The 13,286-nt window shown below is 41.4% G+C and overlaps 1 protein-coding gene across 1 annotated transcript in view; it reads left to right on the forward strand.

Moving 5' to 3' along the window:
• Window positions 1–13,286, forward strand: part of szt2 (SZT2 subunit of KICSTOR complex) — a gene marked incomplete in the record, with an annotated part of 111,681 nt that overhangs the window by 24,269 nt on the left and 74,126 nt on the right. The window contains 12 exon segments of the mRNA XM_014008071.1: window positions 814–892; window positions 973–1,061; window positions 1,152–1,320; window positions 1,434–1,551; window positions 3,941–4,054; window positions 4,136–4,339; window positions 4,408–4,505; window positions 6,445–6,583; window positions 6,655–6,969; window positions 7,045–7,255; window positions 10,405–10,532; window positions 10,995–11,262. Of these exon segments, the coding sequence (XP_013863525.1) occupies window positions 814–892; window positions 973–1,061; window positions 1,152–1,320; window positions 1,434–1,551; window positions 3,941–4,054; window positions 4,136–4,339; window positions 4,408–4,505; window positions 6,445–6,583; window positions 6,655–6,969; window positions 7,045–7,255; window positions 10,405–10,532; window positions 10,995–11,262 (1,932 nt within the window).

A 13,286-nucleotide genomic window follows, 5' to 3' on the forward strand; every position in this document is an offset into this window, starting at 1 on the left:
AGTCATTTCTGCAAAAGGATTCCCGACCAAGTATTGAGTGAATAACTGAACAATTATTTGAAGGTTGAGTTTTTTTGTATTAAAAACACTTTTCATTAGTTGGTCAGATGAAATATGCTACTTTTGGAGATAGGGATTTTATTTTTTTTTCTTTACTTTTTTGCCAAAATCTTCGATTTTAAAACAATGAAAGGCTTGAACTACTTCAGTTGGTGTGCAATGAATCTAAAATATATGAAAGTTTAATGTTTATCAGTACATTACAGAAAATAATGAACTTTATCACAAAATGCTAATTTTTTGAGAAGGACCTGTATCTGCTGTTGCTACTACACCTGCATTTCCCTGCGCAGAACAATAAAGGCTGTTTCTATTCTATTCTTCTATAGATTCTGGTTCATATATAGGGGTGGGTATCGTTATATATTGCTTATATTTCTAGTATTTTTGGGACAGAGCTTCTAAATAAGGTCTGGACTTACCAACTACAATTTGGTGGTCTTCATGCTCCTCTGAACCGGTCTAGAAGCTGGAGGGGGGCGGGGTGTGTAGCACATCATTTGGATTTAAAGAGACAGCCTCATAACGGGTTGATCTGAGACACACCTCAGAAAAGGAGTGAAAGAGGGGCTTGTGGAGTTACAACAAGGAGGAATTCAGACCTAAGCCTTGCAGTTAGTTCCACTTTGTATAAACCCCAGCTGAATGATTTAAATGTGAAAAAGAAGAGTTTAAAAGCCTGATGCAGAATGTCTCCTTTAATACAACCAGATGGAAACTGCTGTTTGAAAATCTGTTTTCATATCTTTGTAGGGTTCGCCTTTCAGAAGGTTTTCATTTTGCTGCCAGTGGAGAGGGCATCATAAACATGGTGACTGAGCTGCCAATGAAGGTAAAATCATTTATACGTAGAGTGTGTAGCTGGATTACTTTGGGTTCTTACTGTATTTCAACTGAACTTTGTGACTTCAGAGTGCGTCAGGAGAAACGGGACGAGAGAGCCACTCTTGCATCGTTCAGTACATTCTGTTTCCACCTCAATCTACCTCCAGTAAAGACAGGTAGGACTGGAACAGATCTTTCTGATTTAGGTAGAATCAGTCCAGCACTGAGGTTCTGATTGAGCTCGTTTCTCCGCCCGTCGCTGCCAGCTTCTCCACGGATGATGACAACGACACAGAGGTGGAGGCTGTAGACGTGGACACAGAGCTGAACCTGGTGACGGAGTGCTGGGTGGAACCACAGAGCGGCATCGTCATGAACTGCATGGACCAGCACCGACACTTCCAGGGCCTCAAGTACCAGGAGCTGCCCCATGCAGTGTGTATACTCCTTTGATCCAGTGATTGGTTCTGTCCCCACTCTCATCCAGATTCTGAGTGTTTGAAGTTTAAAAAGTCTGTTCACTCAGACGTGATCTGTTGTTGTTGTAGATCTTCCCCAGAGATTTGGCTTGCATGTCCACAATGATGACTTTTGAGTATTTGAGCCAACTGTGTCAGAATAAGAACCAGGTCTTCTCTTTGCCCGTTGGACTCAAGGATGTGCAAGGTAACAAAACTTTTAATTCACTAATATATTACCAGGGTTTGGGTGGGGTGTGGGGAGCGGGGTATTGTGTATCTTCTAGGCACAAAGTTAAATTCCATACCTCAATCAAGTCACTATGTAACCATCAGTTGTTATGAAAATGCTGTATATATCATCATAGCCTGTCTATATGCCTTGAAATTGGTCTTAAGAGCCTCCTACTGTTTCTGACACTCCCACTTCAGCACGTCTTCACAACAATGCTTCATGCCATTTACAAACTTTTATAGCATTGTTGTATTTTGTTGTAAAAAAGAAACAACATTAGTTTTGGAAAATGACAACTCGTCCCACATCCAATCCAGAAATATGTTTTCTGAAGAACCAGAGCGAGTACATAGGCTCTTACTAGACCTTTCAGCTTGGTACGATATCTCCTCATACATACATCAACGTTAAGCTACTTTTGGCGAAGAAGCTATAAATACACTGCAGATTATTATAAAGGTATATTTTGCAGTGAACTGATGAACATCCACCATTTTTAAGAAATGTTTTGCTAGTCTGTGGAGCTGTGTGTGTGTGTGTGGGGGGGGGGGTGCCTGTGTGGTGGGAGCTCAGCTGCAGACTGAGTTCCCGGGAGGAGCTTTGTGTAAATAGGCGGGGCTTTATACCAGCAAGTGTTTAAGCAGCTCCACGTGGCTACCAGGAGATTCAAGGATTTCTCAAACATGCATGAATGAGTCAAAGCAACACTCTGGGTATGTGTTTGATGAGGGAACAACATTATAACATGATATAAAGCCGACCTTTGGAATAATTAAAGTTGACTGTTTTCTTCTCCGTGAGAATGGAAGTTCCCCTTAGACTTTTTACATGCATTTAATTTCATGTCAGCTGTCTGTGTGCCTAGTAAGTGTGCGATCACAGATGTCTGTTGACATTTACATGCGACCAAAATAAACTTACCAATTACATTGAGGTTGTTTTATTTATTTTTGAGAAGCTTTTTTATGAGATTGAATGTGGTTCAGTTTATTGTTTGTCTTTAATCCATAAAATCTAAAACTCATGAGAAAATATCTTGTTTAAATAGCCCTTAAACCTGAGTGAAGTCACATTTCAGTGTATTTATTGCTTCAGTACTTTGTAGGTTGACGCTGTCAACTAAAAAGCCAGCGTGGAGGTACATGAGGCCCCATGTGTGAGGTGCTGAGAAACCAGGCGAGCTGAAGAAAAGCTGAGGAGAAATATCACAAAATGAATAGAGAAATAACTGGGAACTCTCAGAAACTTCAAACCAGAGTAAGAGAGCATATAGGAAGAGACTAATAAATGAACTTGCTGTTGATGTTTTAGACTAATAAATGAACTTTTTTTTTTCATTTTTATAAATCTTTATTTGAACAAAAGACAAGTATACAGCAAACAAGTTAATGAAGAATACAGAACACAGCACTTACATGAACAAAACAGCCAGGGGTATAAATTAAACAAAGATATGCAAAGAATTACATATAGAGATCTTCTTTAGGGCCTTTTCATTGGAGTCTGTTATTGAATGAGCATATACACCACTAACAAAAAGTTATGGATATTTGGCTTTCAGATGAAATTTATGGAAATTGTAAAACGTTCACGCTACAGTGATGTCATATCATGAAAGTAGGACATTAGAAGGATGCATTGGCGATTTCCTCATCTCAAACAATTTATTGAAACAAAAGTTACATTAACAACAAGTCCAGACCCTTGTTCGAAGCAAAGTGAAGGACAGGGTCTGGTTTAAAACAGGCTAGGGGAATCTAGAAAAACAAAATAAAACATTTTCCCAATGTAAAAAAAATTCCTTCAAAATATGTTTATTGATAAATCAGTAAATGAACTTTCTGTTGGTGTTTTGGACGAATATATAAACTTCCTGTTGGTGTTAAGACTGATAAATGAACTTCCTGTTGGTGTTTAGACTGATAAATGAACTTTCTGTTGGTGTTTTGGACTAATAAATGAACTTCTTGTTGGTGTTTAGACTGATAAATGAACTTCCTATTGGTGTTTTGGACTAATAAATGAACTTCCTGTTAGTGTGTTGGACTAATAAATGAACTTCCTGTTAGTGTTTTGGACTAATAAATGAACTTCCTGTTGGTATTTTGGACTAATAAATGAACTTCCTGTTAGTGTTTTGGACTAATAAATGAACTTCCTGTTGGTATTTTGGACTAATAAATCAACTTCCTGTTGGTGTTTTGGACTAATAAATCAACTTCCTGTTGGTGTTTTGGAGTAATAAATCAACTTCCTGTTGGTGTTTTGGAGTAATAAATGTAGTTCCTGTTGGTATTCAGACTGATAAATGTACTTCCTGTTGGTGTTCAGACTGATAAATGTTCTTCCTGTTGGTGTTCAGGTGAGGTCCTAACCTCTGAGGACAGTGTCCATATGGTTCCTTTCCAGTTTGATCTCATTCAGCTGCTCCCAAACTGTCAGCAGGTTGAACTCTTCTTCCTCACATTCGGTGGAGGTGCGGTTCATTTCATTTTATCTTCAAACAGATGATTTTTGTTCTAAAACTCATTAAAAAGAAATTTCCTGTTTCCGTTAGTTGTAGAGAATGAGGACCAGGTTCCCAGTTCTCCCAGTCTGCCCAGTGAGCTCCTGCTCAGCCTCTTCCACAACAGCCTGGAGCAGGAACTGAGCGACAAAGAGGTCCCATTGGCTGCTAAAGACCACGGTGCCTTCATGCATCACATCTTGGAGAGAGAACGAGACGGCCATGTGGCTCCATTCTCTCTAGCTGTCATTAAAGGTCAGTGTGTGTCTCTGAGACTCATCCGATGCGCACGTTCACCACATTCACTGTGTGTTGTTGTTTAGAAGAAAGTATGAAGACTACAGACAGACAGGACACTGTGACGTCGTTCCACACCACCACCAGCAGCAGGGAGGTGATGGGATCTACAAGCACTTTACAGGTGATCCAGTTTAATAAACCCTTTATAATCCAGTCACTACATCAGCATATGCTGCTTTTAAAGGGGACATTTCAAGTAAAATCCACTTTTTTAGCTGTTAAATACATTTTGTTGTGTACTTGGAGTCTCTGAGCGTGCAGAAAAGTTGAATTTAGTCTCTCCTGGTGCTGCAAAGATATCTTCATATTCTGTTTGGGTCAGATTTTTCAGCATGTTCAGTTTTCTCTATTTCCTATGAAGTTTTCTGAACTATTACATCAGAGTACTTGTGACAGAACTGAAGTAAGGTCTGGACTTACCAACTTACTAATTTCATCTTCATTCTCCTCTGGCTCTGGGTCAGACTCTGGCTCCAACATGTGAGGTTAGGTGAACAAGTCTTCTGTTGTTGACATCTTTTAATTAATTTGTAAATAAAAAGTTTCCATGCAGCTATGTAGTCATAAACCTCTCTATATAACCAGAATGAGCCGGTCTGGAAGCTGGTGGGAGGTGTGATGTAAAGCGTCTCGTTTGCATTCAAAGAGGCAGCCTCAAAACGAGCTGCTTTGAGACACTCCTCAGAGAAGGGGTGAAAGAGGGGCTTGTGGAGTGGAGTATGTCATGTAATCTTTTTTTAAATCTTAATTTTACATTTAAAATTTGAGAAAAACTAAATGAAATGATTGATTCTTTCTGTAACCCATGTCTCCCTCTGCTTCGACCTGTTAAATGATGACATCATCTTCCTGTAGAATAACGCATCGGCTTGTAAGAAAACTGTGATCAATAACTGGAAGTCGGAATAATAAGTTTGCAGAAAACAAATCTATATTAAAAGATCTGAACTCCATTTCCAGCCAGCTCACAGCCTGTCAGCCAGGCAGGACCTGTGAGTTTGAGGCCTTGAGTATTATCAGTAACAAAACAATAACAACCCTTAAGCTGGGTTAACGCCGAGCGCGTATTGAGCAGCAGGAGCGGCCGGTTTACCTGCAAAGTCTATGGTGGACGCGCGTCTAGGGGTCTCACGGCGCGTTTAGCCTGTTGAACGTGGCAGGCGATGAAGCGGTAGGTGCGGTTTGAGCGTTGACGTGTATGCGGTGTCCAAAGCAGCCGATGCTTGAGTTAAAAGCTCTGAACATTTGCTGCTCGACGCACGGCATCAACCAATCAGAGACTAATTTTTCCCCGTGACGATTTCCTGAATGTTGCCCACTGACCTGAAACAGATGTAAAGGAGCTCTTTAGCTGAAATCGACCATCTGCATTTGGTGTTCTGGCTGGAGATATCAGCACCGATATGGGTCAGCAGCTCATTAAACTGACCGCGGTGTTAAACTGGGCTCGGGACAAAAATAGTTTGTCAGCTCGCAGCTCCTGGAGTGGTGAAACCCACCGAACAGACCGCCTCTAAATTATCTGGTGAATTAATTATCTGCTGTGTGCAACGTTTGCTTGCTCTTAGTAAAAACTGTAATACAAAGCCACTTTCTTTATTTTATCCGTCATTAAAGACAGACCAGAAAAAAAAGCAAGATGCTCCTCCCATAAAACCGTCTTCAGATGTGCGTCTAGTCTCGTTCCAGTCTGAATGTAGCGTGTTCAACTTGAGGCGTTCGGTGTGAACGTAGCTTTATAGGAGCAGCTGCTGTTCAGGCTGCCCTAAAAAGAATAATGAATGAAGAATCACCCTCTCAAAGTCTCATGTACATAAACCGAACTTCCTGGTCACACCCCTGGGGGCGGTACCTTTTATGTTCTCATATGAGGCCTCATATTGAAAAGACACACTGACTCTTTCTCTGTTTAAAGCATATGACTGCATTTTGATCACAAAGTGTAAAATACAAGACTGGATCCAAAGTTCAGTTAATTAAACAACATTTCCTTCTGGCTGTTGGAAACTTCACACTAAGTTCTATAATAAGAGTCAGGGTTTGCTCCTTATCGCTCGCAGAGTTTCAGTAACGCAGACCTTGTGGATGAAGAGCCCCTGCTGATGGAGAGGAGCTTCTTCACGCCACAGTGGAGGTGTTACGCCAAGTACATCAGCTCCCAGCAGCTGCTCCTCACCTTCCTCCCCGCCACCTTCGCAGGTACAGACTCTTATAAGAACACATTCTCTCAGTGGGAAACAGAAAATGAGGAAGTTGAGTCTGTTTCGCAGATGTTCTGATGCTGATGGCGTCACCAGAGGAGACCGAGCCTCGGAGCACTGTCAGTACCCAGGAGGACGACACTCTGACTCCCAGCAACAAGTCTCAGGCAGACTCCCTGTCGGGCTCCACCTGTGGTCTGGACAGGTCTGAGTCTGGACACAGTTCAGCCTGTAAAGTGTGCAGGACGTCCCGAGGTGGGCACAAGTCCCCCTCCCTCTCACCATCCTCTGAAAATCACACCGAATCTGTCGAGTCCCTGTGTTTGGACCCCTGCGGCTCGGACTGCAGACTGTCGGAGAGAGAAGCCGGGACACCCAGCTCAGGTCGGTTTAAAGTTTGAATCCAAAACCCGACCGTAAAGCACCGATGATCCGGTGATCATGTTCCTTCTGCTCCAGGCCTTGGAGATAAAGAAGGAGTCCAGTTCTCGGAGCCGCAGAAGTCCGATTTTCACATCAGCTTCAGCCGACAGGTTTCACAGCACAGCACAGGTACCAGCAGCAGCTGCCTGAGGTGTCCGGTGTACGTCTACAACTGCTCACTGGAGCACCTGAAGGAGCAGCTGGTCCAGCCCAGCTCAAGCCGCCATCCCAGGGACGTCTTCTTCAGGTGAGGAGCTTCTTCCAGACCAGGAGTTCTCCTTCATGCAGAGGTGCATAGGAACAAAGAACGTTACTTTGTTACAGTACTTAGGTCATTTATTTGAGGATCTGTAATTTTACTAAGTATTTTTTTAAATCATAACTTATACTTTTTATTTTGTTACATTCAAAACATAAAAGTGATACTTTTTACTTCTTGGTTTTAAAATTTAGCACCTAGTTACTTGTGATGGTGCGTTCACACCAAACGTGATTTCAGCATCAGGAGCATCAGGTTTACATACAAAGTCTATGGTGGACGCGCTTCAATCAGCGTCGGGAAGTGCTGCGGCGCCTCAAGCGCGATTAGAGCAGTGCAATTTGAACGATTTGAGCTTCGACATGCTTGATGCGCAAATTGCTGAAGTTAGAAAATCTGAACTTTTGCAGCTCGACGCGCCACGTCAACCAATCAGAGAGACTCCACTTTGTGACATAGCGACATATTTCCCGACGGGACAGTTTACTGAATGATGTCCACTAACCTGAAACAGATGGAGAGGAGCTTTTAGCTGAAATCGAGTGCCTGCAGTCGGTGTCCTGACAGGAGATATCCACACCAATGCTTGGCAGCGACTCATCAGACTGGACTCGGGACAAAAATAGTCCTGAAAGCGAGCTGTGAGCCTCTCCTGCAGCTCCTGGGTGATGAAACTCAGAATGTCTCTGAATTATCTGGTGAATTAATTATGAATTAATTATCTGATGAACGTGACATGCTCTGGCTCTCTGTAAATAAAGCAAAGCCACTTCCTCGTCCGACATTAAACAGAGCCCAACAGAGGAGGGAGGGGCGGGGAGGCTCTTGCCGTGCAGCGCTTCAAGAGCTGACCTGCGTCTGACCTCAAAGTGCACAAGCGTCCAACTTGAAGCGTTGGCTGCAATTTTGACGCTGAAATCGCGTTCGGTGTGAACGCAGCATTAGAAATTTAAATATGACCGAATTCATCATAAAAGCAGTTGTGTATGCACTCTAAAAACTAAAGTGTTGAATTTGCTTAACCAAGTTATGTCAACTGGTTCCACTAAACTGAGCTGAGTTGACTGTTTTACATTTACTCAACTAGGATTAGTTAAACCAGTTTAGTTAAATGAATTCAACGCATTTTTTTTTTTAGAGTGGTGAGCAGCTTTATGATTTTAACTTAAAGACTTCTCTTATTAGTAAAATTCGTTTTACCCAAGTCGTTTTCTGTTGAGGTATTTTTACTTTTACTTATTTCTTTTAAATACTTTATAGACTTCTGCCTTCATGTTTGGAACAATTTGCTGTTAGGAACTTTTTTTAGGTGAGGAGCTTCAGGTCAGGAGCTCAACTTCAGAAGGAGTGTGGGTAAACTGGTGTAGAAGCTTGTCAGTCCAGATTTAAAAGATTCTGAATCAACTTTCAAATGTCAGAAATGGATTTTATTAATTTGTACTGGCACCTGAGAGACCACAAAGTAGTTGCTGTGATTGGCGGCGCTGTTTATCGTAGTACAGTTAACTTTCTACTGTTTATTGATAGAAACTGGGAAGATGGGAGGTGAAACTGATACAGGACCAGCCTTCTCTTGTCAGCTGGTTCCAGCAGGTTTTAAGTCCCGCCCCCTCCATGTAAACAAACAGGACAGAAACAAAAAAAAAAAAAAATGCACCACAGATGTTTCTTTCCAGGTGTTGACTCTTTTTGATTCACACAGTTCTTTCGTTGCTTCTGTTGGTTCAAATATTCATTTTTATAACACGTTTAGCTGCAGTTATTTCAGGCTGAAAAAATGGAGGGAGTAGGCGGGGCTTAAACACATCACTCACAGACTCTGCTTCTGAAAATGCAGCATGGTAACACTTGTAAAAACTGGATTTATTTTCCAACAATAAGAGAAAAAGCAGCGACCTGAAGTTATAATATATGAAGGCTAACGATTGAAGCATGTTGCTGTGTGTTTTATGTTTTTAATTTTTATTTTTTGGTTGGTGAGGTTGTACAGATTGTCCATAAATGACACAGTTTTACCCCATTTTGCAAGTATACAGACGTATAGAGAAATCTCATGGATTTATTTTTCTAAAACTCAGCTTCAAATTTATTTTACACCTCAGATCCTTTTGGATGTAAAAAAAACAATAAATAAAATGGAATAACCATCTCCCAACCCATTCTGTTTCTCATTTGAAGCGTTTCTCCAGCAGCACGGAGCTGTCTGTGATGGAGTTCTAATGAAATCTGATTAAAGGTTTTATATTAACTCCAACTTTAACTGATTCTGTGTAAAGATAAAAACTGTTGAAATGAAGCACGATGTTGATAAATGTGTCTGGAGGCTTGGTTAGAGCAGTCGAAACATCTCCAGTTTTGAGTTTGTGCTCAGCGTTGAGGCCTTTTCTCCAACACTAACTGCGGTCCTGTTGTCAACATGTCTTCATGGACGTGTCAGCAGAAGCCAAGATGCTGAATCCTGGGACATGATCAGGTAGCACGGTCTCAGTTTGGTGTTGGTGCTCTTCTTCTCTCCTGCTGAAGTGCTGCTCAGCTCTCGTCTGACACCTTTCAACTTCTGGAAGTGTTGGTTGTCTGCAGGAATGGCGGGGGGGAGTGCTGCATGTTTTCTTCTTGGGCCGGTGTGAATTTCCTCCATGGGCTGATGTTTTCTGCGCACAGAGTGGGTGCAGCGATGCCACGTCCACACAGTAATTATCCTGTGACAGTGACCGGGATGAACCACGGCTTTAAGAGAGGAGAGAGACGCTCTCACCACCCTCAGCAGGGACAAGACCATCATCATCCTCCCAGCAGACAGCAGTGCTTAAGGAATACGTGTTGCTACTTTTCTTAGCCTGAGATCATAGATGAGAAAAGCTCTACCGTTTGAACAGGTTTTATTTATTATTTTGAACTTTGATAGTAAATTATCATTCCAGATTTTGCAGGAGTTTAACTGTGTCTCCCTTCTTTTAGATCTTATGAATTATTTATTTATTTTTCAGGTTTTTTTCCTCTACTTCTTCCTCTGCTCTTGCTGTGGAGGGCTCACTTTTCTTTTTGTCTCCTTTAATGTTGCTTGTTCTGTCTGTTAGGACCAGTTCAACAGGTTCCTCCTGATCAGCATCTTCTGTGTGTTTCTTGTCTCTTGGCAGGTCTTTGTCTCAGGACCGCGGCAGCTCGTCGCCCTGGACCGAACTCCTGGCTCAGCCTCACAAACATAAAGAGCTGGCCAACTATTGCAGCTTGCTGCAGGAGCACTACCACCAGAGCTACGTCAGAGGTAACCTCCCGCAGACTTTGGGTCTGGTTCGGGTCTCAATGCAGCACTTGTCCTCTGCATCTTCCAACAGCTGGTGCAGAACTGAATCCTGTATCCTTACATGGTGTCACACTATATTCAAAGGACTCTGAATCTATCTGATACGTGGAAGTAGTATGTGATTTCCTAAAACTATCTGCTCATGGGCTCATGGCTTGGTTTATCTCCTTTCTTGCATCTTTGAGTATCCAACTAGACAAGGTTTTTGAAGTTTTCACTGCAGCAATAGGTGGGGATGATGTTCTGAAAAAACTAAATTTGAGTGATTTCTCAGCAGCAGTACACACAGTCACTACTCGATGACAGTAATGTGACGTAGTTTGATTCTTTCCACCTCATTGTGTGTGAGGAAGGTTTCTGAGCAGGTTTACCCGAAGGTTTCACATCAGACCTGTGTTTACGGTGCTGTTCTCTGATCGTCAGGTGTGTACCGCAGCCTGCAGCAGTCCTACAGCATCAGCCATCAGGACATCCTGATGGCAATGGACTACTGTGAAGAGTCGCTGCAGGAGATCGACATCACCACCTTCCTGCAGACCCTCTGCGGACACATCAGGGCTTTTAGGGAAAGCGGGAAGGGTCCCAAACCAGGAGAGGTCCCTAAACCTTCAAGGAGTCCAGCAACCTTCACCATTGGAGAGGCAGACGATGGGCGAGCCAAGACCACGGCAGCCATAACCTCCTCGAGCAGGTAAGATCCACCAGTGAAACGAGAGGAAAAGCAAAGGAAACTGAGACAATTTTTTATTGCACAGACGAACGGAGCATTTTGTTGTTGACATCCTTTCTGCAGGGAGAGATACATCCACAGTTGTTAAATATATTTGTGATTACAGGGTTGGATGATTTTTGATATTCATGTTTTAAATAAATCAGTGCATTACAATTGTGGTTATTTCACTGAGTTAAAATAGAAAGTGTCCTGCAGATGGTGCTGTTAAATGTGCTAAAGCTCAGGCTGAATAAGTCCTGCCGCACACACAAGTTTGTATTTGTTTGTTTGTTGTATTGTTTGTTTCATTTCCACTCATTTTTGTAGCCTAACCCTGACCCTTATCCTAAAGCAGGGCTATTCAACTAAATTGCTCCAGGGGCCACAGTTACTGCAGGCCAGCAGCACAGGGGCCGAAAATCCAGCAATTACAATTATTATGTAAATAAACCAAGTATTACAAATAGGGCGTTGCGGTATATGTGGTAGATTGTAGAAACGGTATGAAGTTGGCCTACGGTAGAAATTTACCCTCTACCGTCAAATCGTCAGTTATGTCATTGCACCTGTGAGTGCAGAAAATGAAGAAATAAGGCGTTTTAAACCACGTATAGAGAGAATAAATCCTCAAAATTTCCCCTCCCGCTGTAGAAAAGTTACATTGGGATCATTTCCTCCTCCCTCCCGCTGCACGTCGCACAGAGCGAAGCTTTAACAACTGTAGTTTTTTCACACCCAAGTTGTCGGAGAAAAAACTTGTTTTTTTGTGTATTGTTACTGTGTATTGTTACCGACAGAGATGATAAAAAGACGGGGACGTTCATTCAGTCATAAATCCTTCTTGCTAATGTAAAGTTCTCTTCTGCCCTGATGATGAAGATGAGCGCGCAGCAGAGCAGCAGCTGATAGCAGGCAGAAGCTCATTGTTTGACAGGCAGATATTAAAGCAAAAATGCTAGGTTTGATTATGATTACAGTTAGGGTTGGGCATAATCGTATCATGTGCAATTAATCGTCAGAAAAACATTAATCGATAATTTTTTGGCACTTGACGATTAATACGATTAATGCCATCAGGCAGACTGACTGGGGATTACTCTGGTCAGTCTGCTTGTTGCTCCTCTCCGCTTCAAATAGGACGAACATTAAAAATAAAGTCCTGTAATTTATTTATCTATCAACACAATTAAAAATATGATGTATATCCTGAAATCTGTAATTTTCACACGATTTTGAATTTTTTTTTATAAAGACCAAATCTTTCCCACTAAATTGGTCATCACTACGAAATAAGGGTGTCCAGGGACTCCAGGGGATTAATCGTCAAATTAATCGTTATCGGCTAAATACCACAATTAATCGTGATTAATTTTTTTGCCACTATTGCCCAACCCTAATTACAGTTTTCTGCAAAAAAAAGCTCTTAAAATTACATTTCCTGTACTTTTTATGATAATTTTATACCACGATATATACTGTTACTGTGAAGGGATTCAATTTATACAGTGATATGAATTTGAGGTCATACTGCCCAGCACTAATTACAAAGATCAGTTGCCTTTGACTTAGTTTATTTTGCTGCATTTAATCATGAATAAAACAAACAGAGCCCTATGTAATAAAAGTTGTTCAATTAAATCAAAAACAAAAATAACACATTTTGTCTCCTATTTAACACCAATAAATCGATATTATTTTTACTTATCTTAGTTTTATCTTCAACTACTTGTAGTTTAAACTGTCTTGGATGTTCATAGAAATTTTTTTTACCAGCTTCTAGATTCAGTTTTTTTTGCCACTTCAGTAGAAAGCAGAACTGAATATCTGAATATTATCATCTTAGCTTCTTCATCATCAGTGGCTTTTTTTAATAGGAGAAAAAGAAAGAGAAAGAAAAAAGTGAAATGTAATGAGAAAGAGTGAAAGAGAGATTAGAAGATATGTGAAATACTGTATATGTTTAGAAAACACAAGACAGCACACCTGACATCTTGGCTCCACAC

This window comes from Austrofundulus limnaeus, unplaced genomic scaffold (genome assembly GCF_001266775.1).
Source record: "Austrofundulus limnaeus strain Quisiro unplaced genomic scaffold, Austrofundulus_limnaeus-1.0 Scaffold47, whole genome shotgun sequence".
Lineage (NCBI taxonomy): Eukaryota > Metazoa > Chordata > Actinopteri > Cyprinodontiformes > Rivulidae > Austrofundulus > Austrofundulus limnaeus.